Source organism: Dermacentor andersoni, chromosome 1 (assembly GCF_023375885.2).
Source record: "Dermacentor andersoni chromosome 1, qqDerAnde1_hic_scaffold, whole genome shotgun sequence".
In the NCBI taxonomy this organism is placed as follows: Eukaryota; Metazoa; Arthropoda; class Arachnida; order Ixodida; family Ixodidae; genus Dermacentor; species Dermacentor andersoni.
The window spans coordinates 210,504,686-210,526,848 of record NC_092814.1 but is presented as its reverse complement, the minus strand read 5'-3'; the positions used below and the strand labels follow the sequence as shown (position 1 = coordinate 210,526,848).

At 46.1% G+C, this 22,163-nt stretch overlaps 1 protein-coding gene across 2 annotated transcripts in view; it reads left to right on the top strand.

Annotated features, from left to right (window-relative positions):
* Positions 1 to 4,663: 4,663 nt before the first annotated feature.
* Positions 4,664 to 22,163, top strand: part of LOC126547431 (uncharacterized) — a 75,878-nt gene continuing 58,378 nt past the window's right edge. Inside the window, exons 1-4 of one of the 2 annotated variants that reach the window (XM_050195431.3) lie at positions 4,664 to 4,933; positions 5,507 to 5,692; positions 13,183 to 13,310; positions 20,781 to 20,910. In XM_050195431.3, coding sequence (XP_050051388.2) covers positions 4,817 to 4,933; positions 5,507 to 5,692; positions 13,183 to 13,310; positions 20,781 to 20,910 — 561 coding nt within the window. In that variant the 5' untranslated portion in view covers positions 4,664 to 4,816. The other variant, XM_055063010.2, reaches the window with a different exon arrangement.

Sequence of the window (22,163 nt, the reverse complement as noted above, 5' to 3'; positions counted from 1 at the left end):
TCGTTGCAATTAATAGCAATTGCGCGTGTTCCCGGACTCTTCTGCACTTCGAACAGTATAGATTGCGCTGAAAATTACGACAATAAGATTTATATAGCGTAACATACAATGCCACAAGGATGTCTGAATCCACAAGCACGAAGATCAGACAAATCCATGTACTTCCCATAATTCCCATGGTGGTACAACGACTGCAGCGCCAGAGTTCCCTCTAGTAATTATTGTATGAAACTCTATGGCAGTAGGGACCGTAGTAGAGGCCGGGCCGCATATATTGAAAATCTAGAAGTCAGAGCGCCTTAGCAGCTTCGGTTGATCGCAAGTGGCTGAAGGGCCGCCGGTGACGCTCGACGGACGCCCCTGCAACCACTGAGAATACGTCGCGCTGCCCTAACGCCTCTATGCCAGCCTGACCTAATCTAACGTTAGCCTACCCAAACGTGGCCGAGACGAAACGAGAATAATCCTTACGGCGTAACCGCTGTGAGAATACGCCGCGCCACCCTATGCTAACCTAACCTAAGGTATCCTAAACCTAACCTAACGTGGGCGAGACGCAAAGCCAATAATCCTCACGGCGTGACATCAGGCAGTGGCGTTCAACCGCGGTTGCTAAGGCGCTGTGCGTTTATTTCACTCAAAGGGGAACACTTAAAAATGTTCCTGAAAAGTCGCGCACAGCAGCATACGAAAAGCCCGCGAAGAGCGAAGATACTGCACCAGGAGAGCAGGCTGGGCCTCTACTACGGCCCCTACTGCTCCCCAGGAAAAGTCAGTGATGTTTTTTTGAAGGTATAGAGCGCCGTAAGGGGCAAGAAAGGTTAAATCCGACATGACTGACTGAGTCACTCATGTCGGATTAAACCTTTCTTAAAGCACGGTGTAAGAATATAATATTCTGACACCGTGCTTCAGACACAGCGACCACCAAATGTGGCGTCCGTGCCCACTGCCTCACCGCGCGGGCAGCCAGCGTCGGAGTGTAAACAGACCCCACTCCGCAACGCCGGCACGCCTAGGGGACAAACGCATACAACACGAGCACAAAAACTATTCCTCAATATCAAGAAAGGGGCGGACAAATGGAATAGCACACTGTGGTATAAAGGTTATAAACAGGCATAAGGTGTCTCATCTTTCCCTGTTTGTAACCTTTATACACAATGATATTCAAGCACCCGGATTTTTTCACTCGCACCTGCTGCGCCTGCGCAGAAACGTCGGGCTCGGGCGCCTCCGAAAGTACCACGCCCCGCTGTACCAGGCATAGAGTTATATTAACTCTATGATACCAGGCATGCGGGGAGTGCGGAAACAAAGCGCTGGCGTGGGCTTCGGACCACTACGCATGCGCTACTACGCCTGCGCCGCCTACGCTAGGGCATGTCGAGATGTTCATTTGAGGGATCGCCAGTCGTATGTGCGAAGGCGCGAGAGAAAAAATCTAGGAGCTTTTGTTCCCTATATGACTTCGTCTAGGTACTACAGAGGAGGTTTCTTAGCCCGTGTTGTAGGCGTTTGTCTCTAGGCGTGCTAGCATTGGGGAGTGGGGTCGAGTTGGTATACGCTCGGACGCTGGCTGCCAGCGCGGTAAAGTAGGGGAAGCAGCTGGCCAAGTCAGTAGTGGCGGATCGTTGTTTTCTCGCGCCCACTTACTTGGTTTGTAAACGCGGAAGTTGCCGGCATGCTTCGGATAGTTATGTTAATTATAGTTAATAATAGCGTAAAGTCAGGCCTGGAACCATTACCCCATTCCATATCCCTCGTACTACCTCGTGTCCTACTCTTCATAATCGCTTCACTTCTGTTACCTTTAGCCGTCACATATTTTTCGTACTCTGTCAGATACTCAATGCCATCATTTATCCACACCCCAAGATACTTGTATTTATCGACTATCTCCAGCGTGGCCTCCTGTATCTTATGCTCGCCGCAAATGTTATCATTAAAAATCATGAATGCTGATTTTTCTTTGCTAAACTTCAAGCTTAATCTGTCTCCTTCTGTACCACATATGTTCATCAATCCCTGTAGATCTTCTGTATTGTCAGCCATTAATACAATATCATCCACATACATCAGTTCTGGTAATGACTGTTCAATCAATTTTCCTTGTTTGAGAAATGATAGGTTGAAGCCGAGTCCGCTTTGCTGTATCTTGGCCTCTAAACCTTGTAGGTACAGCATAAACATCAGAGGTGACAATGGACACCCCTGCCTAAGCCCCCGCCGAATCATTACAGGCTCCGAAACCTGCTTTTCCCATTGTATAATCACCCAGTTACATTTGAGATAATATTTTAAGAAATTGGTTACTCCATCTTGCACTCCTAAAGTTTCCAGAATGCCCCACGAGCCCTCTTGAAGTACACTTTCATAGGCTCCCTTGATATCCAGAAAAGCCAGCCATATGGTCTGTGTTCCTTTTCAGCTATTTCAGTGCACTGTGTTAGTGAGAACAGATTGTCTTCTAGCCTCCTATGCTTTCAGAACCCATTTTCTAGCTCTCCAAGCACCCCCTCGTTCTCTACCCATGTCTGCAGTGTGTCCTTTATAATCTGCATAACCACCCTGTAAACCACTGTCGTCACTGTTATAGGCCAGTAGTTATTTATGTCAGCTTTGTCCCCCTTTCCCTTATATATCATTCTCATCCTACTTAGCCTCCATTCGTCAGGTACTTTACCATCCATTAGCATTTTGCTCACCACCTCCCTTAATGCTTTCTTAGATTTCGGGCCCAATTTCTTTATTAACATAATTGGAATACCATCCGGGCCTGCCGATGTGCTACTTGGTACCCTCTTCTCGGCCCTTTTCCACTCTCTTTGTCCAAGCGAAAGCGGTGGATTGACCAGGCTATCGATCCCTCTCCGACATACTGCATGTACCATTTCTCTGTTCTGTAAATTTTTCTGTATGCTTCCTATACGCTCCATTGCCTCCTCTCCTTCTAACCGAGTACCTTGAGCTGTTACTATATACCTCTGCTCTAGGCTTGTCCTATTACCCAACGAGTTCAGATGTTGCCAGAATTTCCTAGCTGCCTGTTTATCTTTTTTATTGCTTATTTCTGACAGTCATTGGGACCTTTTTGTCTTGATTTTCTCGTTGATCAAATAGGATGCTTCCCTTCTGCATTTTATGTAGTTTACCCATTTCCTCTCTACTTCTGCTTCAGGTTCTCCCTTACTTTTGCCATACCTGTGTTCCCTGGAGGCTTCCTGACGTTTCTTTATGGCCTTCTTAACCTCTTTATCCCACCAGCTCTTGAGTTTTCGTGTCCCTTGCCTTGTTTTCCTGCTTCGCGCCTTACCTAGCTCACGCTCAAATAGTCTCATTAACTTTGGGTAAGTCCAATCGGTTTCCCTACCCTCTGATATTTCCTCTTCAATTTGTTTGGCCGCTATTTCCACTTGGTCTTCTGAGTAAAAAATCCCATCTGGCATTTCCTCACGCGTCGTTCGTGCCTTAGTCTCCCTCTTAAAACACAACTTGATACGTTTGTGGTCGCTACCTATACTTCTGGAGCCCTGTTCATCTATAATCATGGCTCCTAATCTATCGTACATCCTATGTGACATTAACGCATAATCTATTGTCGAGTGTCGACCCCCTACCTCCAATGTTATGATCCCGTCACACTTCTCAGTAGAGTTACAGACAACTAAGTTATGCCTCTCACACATATCCAGCAGCATGTTACCTGTGGAGTCTGTATACCCATCCATACCTTCAACATGCGCATTCATGTCTCCTAATACAATTATCTCACATCCTTTTCCTAGCTCATTGATGTCCGCTGCTATACAGTCCAACATTATTTTGTTTTCCTGTTTAGCATGTGATCCGGTCCAAAGGAATACAAAGCCTAGAAGTGTTTTCGCCCCTGCTACTTTTCCTTTTAGCCATAAATGCTCCTTGCATTCCTGTTTGACCCTTTAATTGCCAATTTGTATTTTTATGAGTGAGTGCTCCAATTCCCCCGCCCTTTCTGCTACCCTGCACTCTGTTGCAGTATTCCCATGCATAATCAGGGTTACAGGGTGGTTGTTTCATGTCCCTAAGATGTGTCTCTACAAACCCATAAACGATTAAGTTCTCCTGCCTTAGTTGCTCTTTGATTTCCTCCCGTTTTAGCCTATTTCTGCGCGGATGCGCGGAAGCAAGCGCCATCTGGATGGTGGTGTTGCAACGAACCGAGCGCAGCGCGCCGCTCTATGAATGGTAGAAACGCTGGAAATGTGTTTTACGGTCGAGTTTCCGCGTAACAGAATTATGTTTTCTAGTATATTCAAATTACACTCCGACGCTATCACGTCTGTCGGTTGTGTTTAGGTTGTACTGCGCGATTTTTCTGGCGCAGCAACGCTTCTGCGCCACGCGGAGTGCCTGCGCGGTTGTGGTTCGGAATGATTTTTCACTAAGCGAGGTCCGACACCGGATGTTACACTAGCGCGTTAAAACCACTGGAAACGCCCTGTGCTACTCCTCCCATTTACGCGTATGTTCGCCCCCATCGCCTGCATCACATGCCATTGCTCACTGCTTTCGTTGCTGCCCATGCTGCTGCCGTTGGCGGCGCGGATTTGCTATGGTTAATTATTGAGGGACTTTAGCTATGGTGCGCTGCTAGCGCCTTAGGACGGCAGCCTGGTGCCGCGGATTTCTTCCGGTATGTCCTCCAAGATTGCGCGCGCTGGCAGGTTAAGCTCCAGCGGCTCCGCCCGTCCCATCGCGCGGTCTGCCTTCTACAGCAGCCTCCGCAGCCGCTAGAGCAGGCGCGAACTTTCTGCTGGGGAGCGTGCTGTATGGGATGAGACGGCCGAAGCAAAACGTGCCAGCGCGCGCAATCTCGAAGGCCATGCTTCCGGTGGCGTATGCGGCGGCCTGCGGACTTCTGCTGGCCACAATTTCTCCATATGCTTACGAGGTGCGTCGTTCGGCACGTGCGTTTGTGCATGAAAACAAGCCCACTGAACGTGACTGCCTTTGCTGATTTGCAACACTAAAGCGGTTTTACCAGTATTACGTGTGCTGCTACAGTCGCATGTGGATTGCTAAGAAATAGCGCAGGGGCTGGGGATAAAATCGGGCAAGCTTTGCGGCACTGGCCCTCTGAAGACTACGAGTATCGAAAGCGTGAGCTAGCCTTTACTCATGACTTAACTCTTGCTTCTTTTACTGCCTGAACATACCCGGGCTTTCATCAAGACTAGTTGTTTTCATTCTTGATTTCTTTCACGGGGGTGTTGATCGCCAAAGGCGAAGCGACTGATTGTATGCGCGCTCATCAGTTTCGCTTGAAAGCGGGCTAGCACCACTACGTCATATAAAAGATTTCCTGTATCCTGACGGCTGGCTCACCGCTAGCGCTGAGTGCCCGCGTTCTAGTTCACTGAATCAACCTCATTGTTTATGCGGGAAGTGACACGATTCACAGTGCTACCTGTCCCATGCGGCATCGCGACTTTGCTTACAACTTCGCTCGCTCTCTGCTATCCAGGCCTTTGTCGGGTACTATCAACATTGGTACTACTCCAGTGATCCGGAGGCAATGGCAACCGAGCTGTTTGAAGAGTTTTGGCAGTGGAGGCTGAAGGATAGCCCCGAGTTCGCCACCATGGTCGGCTTTCACGGTTACGACCACCTGTTGGAGTCATACTCGATCAAGTCGTTTCAAGACAGGAAAGTGAGTGTCGCTTTCTTCTTCTTCTTTTTTTTTTTTTTTTTTCGCTTCCTGGCAGTGCGTCTATATGTACTTTGTCGGTTGGTTCACCGATCTCCGATCTGAGCTGCAAGAACTGCCACTGAAGGGCAAGAAGAAAGGTATACTACAGTCTTGATCTGAACAATTTGAACGTGACTGAACGATTTGTCAATTTGTTCAGAAGCAATACCTTGCGACATCTCTCAGCCACTCGCAGAAGGAATGTGAATTTAGGCAGAATTGCTGTTTTTAACAGCTATGCACAAAACAATAATGGCACGGAAAGGTTAAATAAGCAAAACAAGCAGTTGCCTTCCATGCAACTCTGTTCTCTAGCTGTGTGTATTGTGTTGAAAGCCATGATAGCTCAGTATGGTGCAGCATTGCCCAGCAGCAATGCTGTACTGCTGCTGAGCACGAGGTTGCGGGTTAAATTTCTGGCCGCGGCCGCGACATTCTGTTAGAGGCAGAATAGAAAATTGTTTGCGTAGCATACTTTGGATGCATGTTAAAGAACCCCAGCGGCTCGAAATTAATCGAAAATTCCCCACCACAAGATTCTTCATAGCTTGTGTGTAGGTTTGACACATTAAACCACACAATTTTTCTTTAGGACCAAGATTTGTTTACAAAATGACCAGCTGCTTGCACTACTGAGCTGTTACTACATATTTATTTGTAGTGAAACAACCATTCTGATCCTGAGGTCACCCCACCCTTAGCAACATCTTCCTTGATGGCTGTTCTGCACAAAATTGAACACCTTTCTTCTGTTTCCCTTTTTAACTTGTGTCTTTTTCTCATAACTGCACCAATTCAATGGTGGGTGAGCATGCATGCGATTTAATAGAAAGCAGAGCAGATTTAATCTGCACCCAAGAGGTTCTATGTTCATGTATATATGATCTGTTTCAGGTTTTACAAGATGTGATCAAATAAAACCTATTAGTGTAAAGTCATGATGGCTGCAGCTCAAGAACCCAGATGATGAATGCATATCAAAGTACAAACAAGCAAGCATTTGTTCCGCATACTTGCCCAGCTTGTGTATAGTACCATTGCACAGCTGGTGTGGCTTGGGAGCCACGCAAGGTGGACCAGCAAGCCATAATTCATTTAACTGCAGGAACGTCTTGAATTGAGAACCAGTGCAAACTGCTAAGAAGATCTACTGGTAAATTTTGCAGTAAAGCTATTAAGTGGTCCAGCATCGCAGTGAAAAAAAAAAAGCTTTGGAAAATGTATTACTTTTTTCACCACTATTTGGAACTTTACAGCAACTGTAAATTCCTACCATTCAGTTATCAAATCTAGTTGGTATAGAATCCCAAGTGCTGATGAAATCACAACTTCAATTCCTCACATGGCTTTGTAGCATACTTGGTGCATGTTACTCAAGTACCTCCTGCGGGGCCGGTACAGTATCCGCCTCCCGTGCAAGAGGACCGTGATTCAAATCCCGGACCGCAGAATTCTCCACCGGAAAATACCAGAAAAAAACAACAACCGTGTGTTGAGAAAATTGCACAAACAGGCCTGGAGTGCGGCCTGATCCCGGTGACCAGAACCGGTAACGCACTCTCTCACCAGAGCAGGATTGGCCACCCTGGTGCAGTACTTGGCCACAACCTCCTATATGAACACAACAATCAAACCCCGGCCCTCAGTCCCCAGCAGCTGCGAAGCAACTGACCACGGCGGCGGTCAGACCTGCGACGCTGCAGAGGGTGCTAAGAATGCCTGGCTCCGGACAGGCCGCCATTGGAATATGAACCTGGCAACGTTTAACGCTAGAACGTTATCTAGTGAGGCGAGTCTAGCAGTGCTATTGGAGGAATTAGAGGGCAGTAAATGGGATATAATAGGGCTCAGTGAAGTTAGGAGGCCAAAAGAAGCATATACAGTGCTAAAAAGCGGGCACGTCTTGTGCTACCGGGGCTTAGCAGAGAGACGAGAACTAGGAGTCGGATTCCTGATTAATAAGAACATAGCTGGTAACATACAGGAATTCTATAGCATTAACGAGAGGGTGGCATGTCTTGTTGTGAAACTTAATAAGAGGTACAAAATGAAGGTCATACAGGTCTACGCCCCTACATCTAGTCATGATGACCAGGAAGTCGAAAGCTTCTATGAAGACGTGGAATCGGCGATGGGTAAAGTCAAAACAAAATACAGTATACTGATGGGCGATTTCAATGCCAGGGTAGGCAAGAAGCAGGCCGGAGACAAGTCAGTGGGGGAATATGGCATAGGCTCTAGGAATAGCAGAGGAGAGTTATTAGTAGAGTTTGCAGAACAGAATAATATGCGGATAATGAATACCTTTTTCCGCAAGCGGGTTAGCCGAAAGTGGACATGGAGGAGCCCGAATGGTGAGACTAGAAATGAAATCGACTTTATACTCTGCGCGAGCCCTGGCATCATACAAGATGTAGACGTGCTCGGCAAGGTGCGCTGCAGTGACCATAGGATGGTAAGAACTCGAATTAGCCTTGACTTGAGGAGGGAACGGAAGAAACTGGTACATAAGAAACCAATCAATGAGTTAGCGGTAAGAGGGAAACTAGAGGAATTCCGGATCAAGCTACAGAACAGGTATTCGGCTTTAACCCAGGAAGAAGACCATAGTGTTGAAGCAATGAACGACAATCTTATGGGCATCATTAAGGAGTGCGCAATAGAAGTCGGTGGTAACGCCGTTAAACAGGAAACCAGTAAGCTATCTCAGGAGACGAAAGATCTGATCAAGAAACGCCAATGTATGAAAGCCTCTAACCCTACAGCTAGAATAGAACTGGCAGAACTTTCTAAGTTAATCAACAAGCGTAAGACAGCGGACATAAGGAACTATAATATGGATAGAATTGAACAGGCTCTCAGGAACGGAGGAAGCCTAAAAGCAGTGAAGAAGAAACTAGGAACAGGCAAGAATCAGATGTGTGCATTAAGAGACAAAGCCGGCAATATCGTTACTAATATGGATGAGATAGTTCAAGTGGCTGAAGAGTTTTATAGAGATTTATACAGTACCAGTAACACCCACGACGATAAGGTGAGAGAGAATAGTCTAGAGGAACTTGAAATCCCACAAGTAACACCGGAAGAGGTAAAGAACGCCTTGGGAGCTATGCAAAGGGGGAAGGCAGCTGGGGAGGATCAGGTAACAGCAGATTTGTTGAAGGATGGTGGGAACACTGTCCTAGAAAGGTTGGCCGCCCTATATACACAATGCCTCATGACCTCGAACGTACCGGAATCTTGGAAGAACGCTAACATAATCCTAATCCATAAGAAAGGGGACGCCAAAGACTTGAAAAATTATAGACCGATCAGCTTACTGTCCGTCGCCTACAAAGTATTTACTAAGGTAATCGCAAATAAAATCAGGAATACCTTAGACTTCTGTCAACCAAAAGACCAGGCAGGATTCCGTAAAGGCTACTCAACAATAGACCATATTCACACTATCAATCAGGTGATAGAGAAATGTGCGGAATATAACCAACCCTTATATATAGCCTTCATTGATTACGAAAAAGCATTTGATTCAGTCGAAACCTCAGCAGTCATGGAGGCACTACGGAATCAGGGTGTAGATGAGCCATATGTAAAGATACTGGAGGCTATCTATAGCGGTTCCACAGCCACCGTAATCCTCCACAAAGAAAGCAACAAAATCCCAATAAAGAAAGGCGTCAGGCAGGGAGATACGATATCTCCAATGCTATTCACAGCGTGTTTACAGGAGGTATTCAGAGACCTGGAGTGGGAAGAATTGGGGATAAAAGTTGATGGAGAATACCTTAGCAACTTGCGATTCGCTGATGATATTGCCTTGCTTAGTAACTCAGGAGACCAATTGCAATGCATGCTCACTGACCTAGAGAGGCAAAGCAGAAGGGTGGGTCTGAAAATTAATCTACAGAAAACTAAAGTAATGTTTAACAGTCTCGGAAGAGAACAGCAGTTTACGATAGGTAGCGAGGCACTGGAAGTGGTAAGGGAATACATCTACTTAGGGCAGGTAGTGACCACGGATCCGGATCATGAGACTGAAATAACCAGAAGAATAAGAATGGGCTGGGGTGCGTTTGGCAGGCATTCTCAAATCATGAACAGCAGGTTGCCACTATCCCTCAAGAGGAAAGTGTATAACAGCTGTGTCTTACCAGTACTCACCTACGGGGCAGAAACCTGGAGGCTTACGAAAAGGGTTCTGTTGAAATTGAGGACGACGCAACGAGCCATGGAAAGAAGAATGATAGGTGTAACGTTAAGTGATAAGAAAAGAGCAGATTGGGTGAGGGAACAAACGCGGGTAAATGACATCTTAGTTGAAATCAAGAAAAAGAAATGGGCATGGGCCGGACATGTAATGAGGAGGGAAGATAACCGATGGTCACTAAGAGTTACGGACTGGATTCCAAGGGAAGGGAAGCGTAGCAGGGGGCGGCAGAAAGTTAGGTGGGCGGATGACATTAAGACGTTTGCAGGGACAACATGGCCACAATTAGTACATGACCGGGGTAGTTGGAGAAGTATGGGAGAGGCCTTTGCCCTGCAGTGGGCGTAACTAGGCTGATGATGATGATGATGACTCAAGTGGTCTGAGCTTAATTTTGATGACTTCTCAGTGACATTTGGCATGCATCAGTTATTCCACTTGCTCACAGGAGTTATTATTGCAAAACTTTTATTGTAAACATTGAACACTGCCTTTTATTACTGAGAGATATTCAAATTAGAACTCAGTACCTGACTCACGTTAGATAATACTAGGCTCAGCATTTGAAATGTGCGAGCCACTGATCTATATTTATGTGTTCAACAAGAGAACATCACAGTCAGAATAAGTGCACGATAATGCCTTACATGATGCCACAAATGGTAAAATAGGAATTAGCCTAAGGTGTGCGAGATATTTGCAGTTCTAAAGATGGAACACTATATGAAATGAACAGAATGGGCACTGAGTATCAACTTGTTTACTAAAACAGAAGAAGGCAGTACAGTGCGACAGCACTGTTGGGAGTGACAACAGTTCTTTGTGAAAAAGCACTTTCCAGACTCCAAGCTTGTTCTATCACTGCATGCTGTTCCTTGCTGCATGCGACAAGTGGGGCAGCTGTCCTTTCTCACACCATATTCAAAACTGAACCAGTATGTCACATGCAACCTAGCACAAAAGTTACTGGTGAGATAGTGACCCCGTAAGGAAAGTGCTGTTTAATATAGTGTGGTGAATAGAAGTTTTAGAAAGCAGAACTATGGATAATTTTTTTTACTCACCTTGGTATATCAACACAGAAATAAATGTTTCTGGGTTTCGCATGCAAATTTGAGATGTACTAGAAAGCTGATAATAGAGCAAAACTATTGTAGACGTACGCTTAATTTCTTTGACAGTTGTTGTATGCATACACTTTGATTGGGCTGGTGCTACGTAGCGCTGAAACCACTAGGCAAAAACAGCAGTGCCACATCATCCTTCCTATGTCACAGTCTGTCTTATGACTGTACATTCATGTCCTGAAGAAATCTAAAAAACGAGGCAGCTGCTAACACTTCCCACATTTTTTTTTCTAATGAAACCAGTGCAGTAAAAGAAAGAAATTAACTACATGTGCATTATTGCAAAGTAACATGGTAAAAGAAATGATTGTATATGTAATTAAAAAAAAAAACTGTGTCTGCTATCCAGAAAAAAAGCTTCATGATTTCAATCTTGGATTTTTTAAAACAAAGCTTTCTTTGCCTCTTCCTTTGACTTTCCCGCACCGCGTCGCGTCGGGGGTGGTTTAGAGCATGTGTATACATGACAGGAGCACGGCAGAAAGGAAAGGTGATGTGAGAGACCCTTGGACCTCACCGCGTCAAATGTCGACAATGCCTTCTGGCACTCCTTGGGTGTCACCACATTAGCCGCTTGACAGCTGTAATTATCTGTGACCCCTCCTCAAAACTATTGCAGAAACTGCAGCGCTTCCCTTTCTACTAAAGTGCGAGTCCAGAGGGAACGTAGATAGAACTGTAGAGAGGAGGGAGAAGAGACAGTTCCCATACAAGGGGGAGGGCAGAGGTGACCTGAGAAGGCAAGGAAACCCTACTGCTATATGACAGCGGTTGCAGGGAAATTTGGTAAGCTTAAGTTTAAGGTACGGTACAGTATGTTCCTGCTATTTCTGAGAAATAAACACCATGCAAATATGTCAAGTGGACAAATTACGCTGGGTGTGCAGAAGCAGAGCCACATTAATTAAAGCACACGGCAGGGTCCAGGCAGCACTACGAAAGCGGTCAACCATCAAATCAACACTTCTGTGCCCGCCACGGTAGCTTTGTGGCTATGGCATTGCTAAAGGTCGCGGATCTGATTCCGACCGCGGCAGCCGCATTTCAACGGGTGCGAAATAGAAAACGCACGTGCACTTCGATTTTGGGAGACGTTAAGGAACATCACGGTGTCAAAATTATGAGGCATGCCACTACGGCCTGCCTCATAATCTGATTGTGGTTTTGGCATGTACAGCCCCATCATCCAATTCAAGTTTAATACTTTTGCCACAATGCGATGTGCCATGTGAGGCAGTGACTATGCTCGACCCGTTCAGAGGTTATGAAGTATGGCGCACAACAACACCTCAAGCAAGCACCTCTCCCCGTGGGTTCTGCGTACTACGCAGACAAACAGCAGTGGTGCATGCAAGGTAACGTTTAATGTGAACTCGCCACTCTCATGTTAGACTAAACATTGAGGAAATTAAGCTTTCACCATCAATATTGGTGCTAATTATCGTCTATCAAAGCAACCAGCACAGAAAGCTTCGCTTACATCGATTCCTACAGTGCATGGTATCTGCATATGTTTTTAAGTAGCTTGGTTTAGCTGTTTAGCACACAATTGAAGCAGCTGCCAGTAAACCTGAACAATAATTTTCGGATGAAAGAATGCACATTGCAGGTTAAGCAATGTTAATTTCATGAAGAGGAGTGGATATAGTCAGTGAAATACTTCCTGTAACTGTATTGAAATAATATTGAATTTTGAAGTGTGCAACACAGGACAAGGACAAAACAAGATTACGTACTCAGCACTGCCTGCATCCTCCTCTTCATCTCTTTATTCTGATCAGCCGACACGCTTAAATTCTGATGGGATAATCCTGTCATTTTTAGGTGCTGGAATAGACAAAGCATTAATTAAGATGGTGCTTTTACGTCAAGAAGTGCAACTTTGTGGCTGTATTGTTGAGTACCGCCAAAATTATTTAGCTTCATTGATGGTAAATTTTTTAATCAAGAAAAATTTTGCATCTTCAGTGCCATCAGAAACAAAAAAATCTTAAAGAAAAGGTCAATTTACTCTGTCACTGGCCAAAAATGGCCACTTCCGTTGCTTGTTTCAACGTTGTGTGGAAGGTAATTTATTCCAAAGTTTCATTTGTCTAACAGGTATTTTTATTGTGCAGGAGAAAGTGCAGTATTTCCTCAGAAAGGCAGAAGAGCTGCCCAAGTTGGAGAACCAATGGTCCATATCAAGCCTGAACATACTGATTGATGGGCTGGATGGCTACCTTCGTGGTCTTGACACACATGGGTGCTGTAAATGCTTCTGTCTTCTTTTTTTCTGTGTGTGTGTGTCTGTTCCTCTTTTTGATGTGCAAAAAAAGTGTCCGATTACGATACTCCTTAATGCGAAATTTGAGCACAGCTGTATTCATGTTTTCATTTCACAATATATTGAGGCAAAGAATTTGAGACCAAAATCACCGTACCGACTGGCAGTGGGCCAGTGCTGTCAGTGCCTTCGCAGAGGGAGAGGCAGTATGGGAATGCTGGCATGATGAGCGACATCAAAGCCAGCTATGGAATAAGATGACAACGAAGGTGTGAGCAGTGGGACGAGTGCAAGGGACAGTATGGGAACGCTGGAATGATGAGCAGCATTGGAGCCAGCTGTGGAAGAAGACGACGACGAACACACAAGCAGTGGTACTAGAGAGGGATGGCAATGCTCAACCCACGAATGGGCACCTAAGAGCTGCGCTCTAAAAAGTCTTTAGCAGCAATTTTGTTGTGTTAAAATCTGTTCATGGTGTATCAGTTTGAAACCAAATGTTATCCTGCAGTGTGCTTCCTCCTTGATCCTACATCAGCACGTATTTCAGTACAGTTGAGCCTCAAAAATTTAATGAGCATTGAAATAATGAATTATTAGATATAACCAAGGGAATCTAAGATTTGGCTGGTCGGGCTTTATTTCACCAATTTTTTACTGCTATAATAAAGCTGAAAAGGCAGGATTCGAGACAATATTGCTTCCAGCAACGCATATATTTTCTCACAGCTCAAAATGTGTATTCTAGTAGCAAAAATGCCAAACACTCAGCAAGCGCTGCTTCAAACAACACATTCTGGATGTGCTTGTCATGGCCATTGATTTGGCTTGGCTTGCCCACAGGTGGCAATCCAGCTTCGTCTGATCTACATTAACAATTCAAAGTGTGTGTTTGTAATTTGGCATGGCTCACATGCAATGTATCAGCACAGCAAGTGACCAACAAGCCATCGAAATGTACAAGAAATACTTTGCTGGCGTGATGGAGGCATCGCACTTCTACATTTCTCTTGCATTGACCCAATTGCTGTGCTCCTTTCTTTCTTTTTTTTTTGCCGGCATCAGCACGTATGCTTATATAATCAGTACTGGATATACCACATTTGCATGATTTTACCGCGCTGCTGATTGTAATGCGCAGTTATATTACCACCCAAATATGTATAAAAAATAACTTGGTGCCTGTGGTATCGCGGCCTAGAGGCCAACGAAGAAGAGAGCCAACCAGCCATAACCCAACGAATGATCCCCTTTATTTTCTGAGACCCAATTATATACATCGGAACAGCAGCGGCACAGTCATTCACAGGGTTTCCAGACAGGTTATTGAAACCAAAACTAACAACACAGCATATTCCCCCCTTAAAAGTTTCAGTGGTTTAGTAAGCTGTTAGTGCGTTAGTACTGCAAGGTGCTTTGTACATTAACAACTCACGCTCACAAGGAAAATATAAGGCAATGAAAAACGGTAACTGATCAACAACAAAGGAACAGCATTTAACACAAGTACACTCAGCAGCAACTACAAATTTTATATACAAAACCCATGAAAACTCCATTCTCTTCCTACAAAAAAAAATTATCTCTACAAAATGTTCAAAACAACATAAACTATACGAGAAGAACAAAAAAAAACTAATAGAGTTATCACACATAGTCGCCGTAACGTTTTGGAGGTTGTCTTGCCCGTGGTGGTTGGACACGAACAGGAGCTGGACCCGGTTGCAGTTCAGGGTGGTCTGGGTCGGGAGAGCCCGATGGGCCACAACAGCAGGAAAAAGCTCACCTGCTTGTGGCTAAGGCATGTCTGGGTTGAGAGCAGCACGAGTGGCCACAGGAGCAGGTAGAGACGCAGCCTCTGCTTGAGATGCCTCATGAGCAGCTGGTAGCCCAGGGTTCCCTGGGGACAGGAAGCTCGGTGTGCTAGCCTCTTGCACATTCCAGGTCTCCTCTGGACGCAGAGTACAGATACCTGAAGGGACTTTGGCAAGCTTGGATGCATTCCAGCGAGGCGGAAAGAGGACTGTCCGTGCTGCTCCAGCACTTTTCGGTGACTGCCAAATGAGGAGTCTCCCTTGAAGGTGACAGAATGTTCCTCACCCAGACGAAGTCACCAACTGCGATGTTAGTCTTCTTCGCAGCTCGATGAAAATTTGTCCACTTCTTGCTGCTCTCTTGCTTGTGTTTCACCTGACGACGCAGCTGACAGAGCTCGGTAGCTGGGTGCTTGAAGAAGGAAGACGACGGGTGCCCGATGACATCCAGGCACGTTCTCAGCAGACTTCTATGCAGCAACACAGCTGGGGCAACTCCTGTGGTTGCATGTGGTGTGTACAGGTAGATGCCAAGGTATTCAATGACCGCTGGGCGGAGTGATCGATGTTCCAGCAAAGCTGTCTGCACGAACTTCTTGAAAACATGGTTGAATCATTCTACAAGTCCATTCGCCTGGGGTTAGTACACCAAAGAGTGCAAGAGGCAAATGGCACGATCCTTCAGGAACTGGTTGAATTCTCAGGAACAAAACTGAAGCCCGTTGTCACACACAATCTCATTGAGGTAGCCCTCTCGAGAAAATACTGAGAGCAGAAAGATTGTCACTGTGCGCGTTGACACCTCGCTGCAAAACTTTACTTCAGGCCACTTGGAAAAGTAGTCTATGAAGGTAATAACAAATCTGCAATCGTGCGGCGCTCTTTCCATGGGACCGATGTCGATGGCGACCTCCTGCCATGGACACTCTGGCAGGCGCACAGGTTGCAGCGGAATTACTGCAGTCTTGGCACTCTTGTCTGCAGCCCGGCAGACTAAGCCGTTGTGGATGGCAATTTCCACTTGCTTGTCCATGCCAGGCTACCAAAACTGCTCTCGTAGTCTCGCCTTGGTGCAAACTATCTCAGGGCGGGCTTCGTGTGTGGTGGAAATGACCTGTGGGGTAAGGGAAGGAGGAACTACGAGCCATTCCCCATGCAAAATCGGGTCGTTGACCACAGACAGTTCTTCACACATGGCCAAGAATGGCTGAAGTTCACCCAGGATGGACTTATGAGGAGGCCAAGATGATGTGACGTAAGCCTTGACTTGTTCCAAGGTAGCATCTTCACGCAGGGCCGGCTGGAACTGTTCTTTGATGAGGCAGAGTGGACCAATGAGAGACACGACCTCTGCGTTGAACGAAGCATCTTGCTGCGAAACAGACACTGGAAGGCGGGGCAGTGCATCCGCAACTTGATTCTCCCACCCCTTGCGGTATTCCACCATATACTTGTAGCGCTGAAGACACTCTGACCAGCGTGCAATGCAAAGGGGGCGTCTTCCTGAGCCCTGAGACAACAGAAGGGAGACCAAGGCTTGGTGGTTCGTATGAAGTGTGAAGCGCCGTCCCCAGAGGTATGTGTGCCAACACTCACAGGCCCAGATGCATGCGAGTGCTTCTCGTTCGCCAACTGCATACTTCCTCTCTTCTGGGGAGAGTGTGTGAGGTACGAAGGCGACTGTGCGTAGCTGGCGTCCATTCATTTGTTGGAGAACGGCACCAAGGCCACAGTCAGAAGCATCTGTGGAGACAACCACCGGAAGAGTGAGATAAAACGTCTGAAGTACTTTGCGGGATGACAACAGGAACTTGACCTTTTGAAAACTAGCATCGACGGCATCACTCCAGATGAAAGGTTGATTCTTCTGGAGCAGAGCGTACATCAGGTACACGACTCCAGCAAGGCAGGGAACAAACTTGGCATAGTACTCGACTAGGCCGAGAAATGAATGCAAACCAGTGCCATCAGTGGGAGCGGGAGTGTTCAGGATAGAATTCACTTTCTCTGGCAGCAGTGAAATGCCTTGGGCAGTGGCCCTGTGGTCCAAGAAAGACAATTCTTCTATGCAAAAGGTGTACTTGGGATTGAGCTTGAGTCCAACTGCCTTGATGCGGTGCAGAACAGCAGTCAAGTTTGTTAGGTGCTCTTGTTCGGTCTTGCTGAACACATTGATATCGTCAATGTAAAACAAAAAGCCGGAGCACCCTTTGAGAATCTATGACATCAATCGCTGAAGGCTGCAGGGGCAGACGCCAGCCCAAAGTGTACCCGCTTGAAACGGAGCAGTCCGTCATGAGTCACGAATGCAGTCAAGTAGTTCTCAGGATGCAGCAGAACCTGGTGGTAGGTGGATGCAAGATCCAGCTTGAAGAAGGTAGTGGCACCAACGAGGCTATTCAGGAGCTCTTCAGTGTGAGGAAGTGGGAAGCTGTCGGCGATGATTGCTCTGTCAGGTTCCCGGAGGTAAACACAGAGTCGAATGCCACCGTCCTTCCTTACCACGATGATGGGGGACACCCATTCCGAGACATTAATGCACTCGATTATATCTAGTTCTTCCAACTGACAGAGCTCTTCCAAAACTTGAGGTCGGAATGTCCGTGGGAGGCACCGAAGTTTCGATGCTACAAGAGGCACTGCGAGTCGTATCTTGATCTGATGGACGAAACCCTTGGCGAGACCAAGGCCTGGGGCAAAGAGGGAGCCAAACTCACTAGACAGGGTCTTCGGAAGAGGGTTGGGTGGTGAAACTTGGCACGGGCCTCAGAGCTGGGCTACGTCAAGTGTCGCTGGCATGGTCAATGTTTCAAAGCAATACAGAGCCGACCCTTCAATGTGCAGGTCCAAAGCCTTGATTGCATCAATTCCAAGGATGGATGTGCCTTAAGGCACAGCATAGAACCGGAGGTAGGCTGTGCGTCCCTTGAACATGACTTCCGTGAAGAAGCAACCACATATGGAAATGGAGCACTTAGAGTAATCGATAAGCTGCACTCGCAAAGCGGAAAGAAGTGACTCATCAACAAAATACTGCTGGAAAAGGTTCTCTTTCAGGATGGAAACAGACAATCCAGAGTCAACAAGAAACTTCAAGGACTTGCCGGCAACGAAAATGTCAACGAAAATGCCAGCTCGAGCAGGGCCAACCATGATAAGAACGCACAAACATTCAGCATCATCAGACAAGTCCTGCCAGTTGACTTCATAGACAGCAACGGTGGAATGACGCTGTCGCTTGTTACAGACTGGGCGGAAGTGCCCAAGGCGACCGCAGTGAAAACAGCGCTGACCTTGTGCTGGACAGGTATGACGAGGGGCAATGCTGGCAGAAACCACAGTGAAAACAGTCCAGTGACACCTTGTTTGAGTTGAGAGCACTCAGGGAAAGGAGACCGACAGAAAGACGAGCACGGCCGCGTTGTACCCCCTGAACGCCAAACGCCTCGTGAAGTTACCTGCTGAATGTGGCCGGGTGCAAGCTCGCGAACTTTCTGAGCAGCCTGCTCCAGATGCTGTGCTAGAAGCACGGCGTGCGAAAAGGAGAGCGATGAACCTTCTAGAAACAACTGTCCACGAAGGTGTTTTGTGACGTGATGCCTTCTAAGAACTGGTCGCGGAGGGAGTCGTCAAGGGCGATGAAAGAACACAAAGCGGCATGCTCTCGTAAAGTGGCAATGTACTCGTGTATGTCCTCGCCTGGTTGCTGGGTACGGCGGCAGAAGCGATGGCGTTCCACGACGATATTGCTTGCCGAGGCACAATGCTGCGTTAACGCAGCGACGGCTTGGTTGTATGATGATGGGGCAGTGGGCGACTTTTTGGCCTCATCGGAAGCTGTCACGGTGGAAGCCGGTGGGGCGGTTTCGGAGACTTGGGATGGCAGAGTGAAGAAAATATGCTTACCTTCAATTCCCAGGCTGTGTAACAGGAGGGCTTTGCATCATTCGGGGTGAAAGGCAGATGCCCCGGATGCCAAAAGAAAGGTCTCAAACATGCGAAACCATTGCGGCAGTGGAACCGGTGGGCAGCCCTGTGCAGACAAAAACGGTGGCGGTGGAGCAAGGCCGGAGAAACTGATGACGTGGCCGGCGTGGCTGCAGAGGAGATAACGCCTTCAGAAAAAAAAATTAGAACTAACTAGAACCCTCGCCGCCAATGTGGTATTGTGGCCTACGGGCCGACGAAGAAGAAAGGCAACCAGCCATAGCGCAAGAAGGACACCCTTTGTTTTTTGACACTCAATGATATACATGGGGACAACAATGCCACAGTCATTCACAGAGTTTCCATATGGGGTATCAAAACCGAAACTGACAACACGACAGTGCCGATTCTGCCACGCACATCAATTAACAAAACCTGAGTCGATGCATACCGTGTTGAAATAATATGAAACATACAAAGGCACACAGACATGCACACAGCAGAATCTTAGCAGCTAGTGGCTATCAGAGTCTGACAACACCTCCTTTTCGCTGTCTACTGGCCACAGAGAGTCATCAGTTGAATTTAATTCACTAAAAACGTCACACTTCTGGAGGCTTACGCAACCATCCTCTGTGCGAGAGTATTCCATGCACCATTGACCCACTTTGCGATGTCTCCGAGTGTCGCTTTCTTGAGACGGCTCGATGGCAGTGTAGCTAGCTACCTTGCATGGCGCTTTTTTTTTTTTTTTTTGTAAGAATCGGTTTCATTTTTGAGTTTGTGTAGAATTAGTTACCATTGTAACACGCCGGCCAATTTTAACGCACCTTTTATTAAAGAAAAGTTATAATCGTGCAAATACAGTAATTAAGCTATTGTTATATAGGATGCACATACCTGACAACTCTCCCGAATTGTCATAAACTTCACGAATTGGGGATCCTTCTATGATTTTTTTAATGTTTCGTCAAGTTTTACGAAAAATGAGTTCTCCTTGCGAAAATGTTTCTCTCGTCGGCCTCCAACCACAGCCTTGGAAGTCTTCTGATCGTGAAAGAATGCTAACGGGTAACTCCAGACAAGTTTCTGGAACAGGGGAAATCAGCAACAACAATGTTGCTGAAAAAGCCATGGTGGTCTAAGGAATGATCTGTTGCTTGTCAGTATATGCTGTTTCACTTTTGCTGCTAAGGGTGTGTGTGCCTTAATATAAATTATCATTAGTAAAATGTGTATGTATCACGCAAGAAGTGTGTGCTCTAAGCAGATATTTAAAAAAATACACTTGCTATTTCCGCCCTCTGCTTCTGCTGTTACATCTGCAGGAGTTATTAATTTTGAAGTTCACAATTTGGCGGCTATGGATGAGGCTTCATCATATTGATGTTTGACTGTAGTATTTTGCACATTTTAAGACAGTGGCAAAATAGCTTGTGGCATGTGTAAATACAGGATACTCCAATATTTTTCAGTTCGGCTAACTTCCAACTTCAATGCAAATCATGGCCAAACTTCAGGGCATTATTCTTCAGACTTCTTAAATTAAGCTTTGCCATGCTTTGAAATGTTCTGAGCATGTGACAACGTTAGTTTACAGCAATCATCAATGCCAATCACATTGTGCTGTTAAATATTAGTTAACAGCACAATTTTCAGTTCATTTCTGTCATTAATCTTGAAATTTGTGTTGATCCTTTCCCAACAGCCACCTTTATCCAATCACCTTCATTGAAGGAGTCCATGTGGACATCTTCCAGACCATTGACTACATGGTGTTCAATTCTGTGGAGGACTTCAAGAAATTATTATCCAGATATGAGAAACTTCCTCAGCAGGTTGGCCGCAGGCATTTGTACTTCTCTTTCAAATGTTTTGTTAACACAGTAGCTGCAGTACTGCCAGCAGCCAGAACTTATCGTGTTGAAGTTGGTGGTTTGTGCCGTCCATGAGCAATACAATTTTCATTTACAAATATTATGCCAATTTTTTTTTTATCTTGATACCTGCCCTGTACAGTCCAATTTATGGTTGCATCAACGGTGGAAGACTAGACAGGTGTCTCAATGGCGCTGTCTGCCTGCAGAGCGAGCTGACCACAGTTCTATTCGGGCTTCCTCTCTTTGCCGGCAGGAGCGCTACAGTGTTGCGGGGTCTTTTTCTGTCGTCTCCTAGTGGCGTGAGGCCTCGCACTCACGTATTTCACTGCAAAACAGCCTTATAACACACTATGTTACTTTTTCTGAGGCACTACTAGCTCTTGCCTATTCTGTATTACTGCTTCCCATGCTGTTCACGAGGAAAAATTGAATACGCAACAAGAAACCACCTACCCTCTTTGATCTTAATCTGCAGTGCGGTCATCCATCATCGTACGTCTTAGTGGCAGGCATGCATGCTAACCACAAACATTGCTGCACTCGGCAAGCTGTGATTTCTCACAGCTTTTGAATTTTGCACTTGCCGTTTCATTCCTCCAGTGCATGCATTTCGAAGAATCTGTGCAATTTAATAATTTGAGTATATACTTGGTGGTCGGGTATGCTCTCTTACTATTGAGCATTGCAAAAAGTTTCTTATTGAAAAAAGAAAAGCACAAGTACAATGTTAATAACAATGAAAAGTGCAATTTGAAGAGCCAATTTGCCAGCGTGACCATGAATCACTCTGAAAGCACTTTTATATGCTTCATCCCATGTGCGCTCGTGAAGCTGTATCGAAAAGCTCTGAAACTGTGGCCTATTAACCCCAGAAATTATTTATATGTGGCTCCCCAGTAATCACAAGTCTCTACAGTGGACTTCCATGAGTTGCAAAGCACATAAGGTCTGGATATTGCTACTAAGCTTAGATATTGCTACCTAGGCTTGCTTGCCGAAGGTTTGCCAGACACTTAAACTAGTATGCAGGCATACATGGGACAATTTACTAGCGACTCTTTTATGTGCGCACATGTTTAAGAAGCCCTGCACACCGTGCCAGCTGCTGTGGTTGACCGCCCAATTATTCATGCCATCTGCTGAGAGAGATATAAACCACGATAAAAAAAATGGTCAGCGCAACAGCGTCATTCTGACAGGTAGTCTATTCT